This window comes from Cryptotermes secundus, unplaced genomic scaffold (genome assembly GCF_002891405.2).
Source record: "Cryptotermes secundus unplaced genomic scaffold, Csec_1.0 scaffold5606, whole genome shotgun sequence".
Classification (NCBI taxonomy): domain Eukaryota; kingdom Metazoa; phylum Arthropoda; class Insecta; order Blattodea; family Kalotermitidae; genus Cryptotermes; species Cryptotermes secundus.
Window position 1 is genome coordinate 1 of NW_019745267.1, and position 4339 is coordinate 4339.

The 4339-nt window shown below is 42.2% G+C and overlaps 1 protein-coding gene across 1 annotated transcript; it reads left to right on the top strand.

Moving 5' to 3' along the window:
* The first annotated feature begins 1200 nt into the window (after window positions 1-1200).
* LOC111875107 (zinc finger protein OZF) lies at window positions 1201-3826 on the top strand. Its single transcript, XM_033755720.1, has one exon. The coding sequence runs from the start codon at window positions 1730-1732 to the stop codon at window positions 3341-3343; it is 1614 nt and encodes a 537-aa protein (XP_033611611.1). The 5' UTR covers window positions 1201-1729; the 3' UTR covers window positions 3344-3826.
* The last annotated feature ends 513 nt before the right edge of the window (window positions 3827-4339 follow it).

Sequence of the window (4339 nt, forward strand, 5' to 3'; positions counted from 1 at the left end):
GAACTTCTTCATGGTCAGGGAACATTATGTGGTATCCTAGGAGATCACTAACATGGATTTGTTCATGATAGGGTGTTGGCCATATCTGTATAACTGACTCTGTTCTATTCTTCTCTTTGAGTCATTTTATATATATTGTGACATGTCGCGCAACGGAAAGCCCCTCCCTAACCAGCAGCAATGTGACAACTCAGGCCACAGTGACGTGGCGGATGAGTCAGCGCTCCCTCCTCCCCGCAGTGACGTAATGCGCAACGCCGCAATTGCTACGTACCCGTAACCAACTTCCAACAGCGTTGCTACGTAACAGACAAACACAGCCACTATATAAGAGAGCTGCACTGCCTGCGAGGGGAGTTGTAATGTGGCCGTTGGCGAGTTCAGTTGTAGTTGAGTTAACTTGTAGTTATCCCTGTAGAGAGTTAAAGTGTATCAACGCCGAAGACAGTTCTCCAGTCGGCCGCCTACAGTTGGAGTAGAGCAGCGTTCGCGGAAAGAAGAACCGGGCGTGTGTGTAGTTGTGTAATTGGGAGTGTGTAACATGGTGGCACTCGTGTGGCTCCCGTGCTGTGTAAATGTGTAGACTACTGAAGACAGAGTGAATTGATTTGCGAATAGGGTTATAAATTGTGAAACCCCGCAACAGTGTAAACAGATTATTGTGATTAGGGTTATAAAGTGTGAAACTCCACAGCTGTGTTATAACTAATCGTAGCCGTTACGTGTAGGTTGTTGAATAAACCAATTAACATCTCTACGGCGTATTCAGTAATGAAACACGTTACAATATATTGTTTGAAGGATTTCACTGGGCCTGCTTACAGTCATTTCATAACTTAGCATTTATTACAAAGACAAAACAACTCTGTCCAGTGTCACTGCTGAAGTTTTTACTACTTGAAAACTTATCACCCTTACATGTTTCGGTCCCTGTAGACCATCATCAGAGGGACGTCGGTACTTTTTGGAAACTACTATCGCAATGGGTGTTTTGAGTGTTAAAATACATATAGATACAATGTTTGTAATGCACAATATATACAAAATCCAACTTTTCCACAACTACAGCAGCTTTCTTGGTATATTAAAGTTTTTAAAACTTTGTCATTTAAGCTAAAATTTATAAACCAAGTAGTTTCGTGTCCCTTTTCCTATCGTTCTTCCTGAGGGGGGCTGAACTTGTGCCACCTGTCTATATTGAGGAGATTCTTGGTATCGTCCTTTGTTCATGGCGTGCTGTGTTGTATTTAAAATTTCAATAGTCACTGGACGGAGTTGTTTTGTCTTTGTAATTTGTTAGTGCAATGGACCAGAATGAAACAGATCAAATTTAGCATTTATTATTGTTTCATTTTGATATGCTATCCAGACCATTATAGAGATACATATTTGTGTTTGTCCTGTGTAGTTAGTGGCCTTACGATTGGCTGATCCCCTGTCCAAGGAGTCCTACTGACTGTGATTAGGCTCAAGAAGCTGAAGAAGTAGCCACAGTCTAACAAAGTGATCTAGAACCATGATGATGACAAATGCATAATACCTTTTAATTCTGTAATTTATTATGCAGTAGTAGTGTAGCTTGACTTTTATTCACCCAGTCACCCATACATTCTAACGGACACCTATGGATGCACACACCCCTGCTCTCTCTGTCTCTTTCCCCCCTCTCTGCCCTCCTCCTACCTGTTTAACCTCTCTGTGGTCATGAGTTTCAAAATTATTTCTCCTCATGGGAGGGTTTTTCAGGTTATTTCCTCTTGTTTCGCAGAGTACTGTGAACGAACTTCAACCTGTATGGAGTGCAGAGTGGCGATATTCCTGTGATAAGTGTGATAAATCATTCACTCAACAGTGTAATCTGAGGGCTCATCAGTGCAACACACATCAACACATACATAGTAGGGAGAGGCCATTTTGCTGTGATGTATGCAATAAGTCATTCAGTCAGCGGAGCCAACTGAAGACGCATCAACAGCTACACAGTGGTGAGCGGCCGTTTTGCTGTAACGTGTGTAATAAGTCATTCGGTCGGCGGGGTAGTCTGAAAGTACATCAACGGCTACATAGTGGTGAGCAGCCGTTTTGCTGTAATGTGTGTAATAAGTCATTCAGTCGGCGGGGTAATCTGGAAGTACATCAACGGCTACATAGTGGTGAACGGCCATTTTGCTGTGATGTGTGTAATAAATCATACAGTGATAGGAGTAATCTGAGGAATCATCTGCGCATACATAGTGGTGAGCGGCCGTTTTGCTGCGATGTGTGTAATAAATCATACATTGATAGGAGGAATCTGAGGACGCATCTGCGCATACATGGTGGTGAACGGCCGTTTTGCTGTAACTTGTGTAATAAGTCATTCAGTCAGCGGAGTACACTGAAGACACATCAAAGGCTACATAGTGGTGAGCGGCCGTTTTGCTGTAACTTGTGTAATAAGTCATTCAGTCAGCGGAGTACACTGAAGACACATCAAAGGCTACATAGTGGTGAGCGGCCATTTTGCTGTGATGTGTGTAATAAATCATACGGTGATAGGAGTAATATGAGGGATCATCTGCGCACACATAGTGGTGAGCGGCCGTTTTGCTGCGATGTGTGTAATAAATCATTCAGTCATCAGAGTAGTCTGAGGAAGCATCTGCACATACATAGTGGTGAGCGGCCGTTTTGCTGTAACTTGTGTAATAAATCTTTCAGTCAGCGGGGTAATCTGAAAGTACATCAACAGCTACATAGTGGTGAGCGGCCATTTTGCTGTGATGTGTCTAATAAGTCATTCAGTCAGCAGAGCCTTCTGAAGACACATCAACAGCTACAAAGTGGTGAGCGGCCGTTTTGTTGTAACGTGTGTAATAAGTCATTCACTCAGTGGCGCCTTCTGAAGACACATCAACAGCTACACAGTGGTGAGCGGCCGTTTTGCCGTAACGTGTGTAATAAGTCATTCAGTCAGCAGGGTAGTCTGAAAGAACATCAACGGCTACATAGTGGTGAGCGACCATTTTGCTGTGATGTGTGTAATAAATCATTCGTTAATCGGAGTAATCTGAGGAGGCACCTGCGCATACATAGTGGAGAGCGGCCATTCTGCTGTAACGTGTGTAATAAGTCATTCAGTCGCCTGGGTGGTTTGAAGACACATCATCAGCTACACAGTGGTGAGCGGCCGTTTTGCTGTAATGTGTATAATAAAGCATTCAGTTGGCGGGGTAATCTGGAAGTACATCAACGGCTACATAGTGGTGAGCGTCCATTTTGCTGTGATGTGTGTAATAAATCATACGGTGATAAGAGTAGTCTGAGGAAGCATCTGCGCATGCATAGTGCTGAGCAGGCATAGAGCTGTGTGGTGTGTAATAAGTTGTTTGCTCATCAGAGCCATCTGGAGACACATCGAGTGGCACGTAGTGATGGGTGTATTACATCATAGAGCAGTAGAGGTGGGTTTGAACTAAAGGACCAGCATGTGAGTTGTAGCTTTCTGCTCATGACACAGTTTTCTCTCTGTTGTGTGCTGTGTGTTTGTAGAGTGCTATGAGTTATTGCAGGTGCTAACATTTCCAACTGACTAGGGAAATCAATTGCACCCCACACTACAAAAGGTCAGTGCATTCCGCATTTGTTTGCTACTGATTGCTGATCCATACAAGCCCCTGTCTGTTTAAGAGTAAACAGATATGACATGATCTCCCACAGTTATATTGTTTGCTTCAATTGTTGAAGTGTAGTAGTGCATAGTTAATGAAACTGATTGAGAATGTGTAAATGATTCTGCAGCATTATTTATGATGACCTCTTGAAAGTTGAAACATGTAGGGGAACATCTTTCCACAATAAACGAATGATGATACATTAGTATTGAATTGTCTTTGTTTACATTCATAGATGTTTTGTTGATGGTCCCATTTGTGATATCCTGAACTGATGTTTTTGTGTTTGGGAGTATTGGTCATGTGACCCGCGGAGCTGAATGGAGTTCCATCAACTTAAATTCCTGCAGTCTCTAAAGCACATACATTTAAGTTTCAGTTCACTGGAATGAAATGAAGATGAGAGTGATGAAGTTCATGAAGTCTACTCTTTCAAATTATGATAACAGTGAAAAAATGAATGAATGAAGTGTTGTAGACTCGTATGACACAGTGGACTGAACTTTTCATTACCTACACTGTAAAAAATGAAGGGTGATAGATGAAACGCTTTATTCTCTTTTGTGTGTAAGCTTGTAGTCAAGCGACTACTGCAGGGTTTAGCTTTTTGGAATGATAAAATTAAAATTCATCTGAAATGGATTTAATAAAACAGAAGATGGGTGCCATTGACTAATATAAATACG

What these genes read in the sequence shown, in the direction of transcription:
- LOC111875107 (XM_033755720.1), top strand. Translation starts at nt 1,730, where the DNA reads ATGGGAGGGTTTTTCAGGTTATTTCCTCTTGTTTCGCAGAGTACTGTG.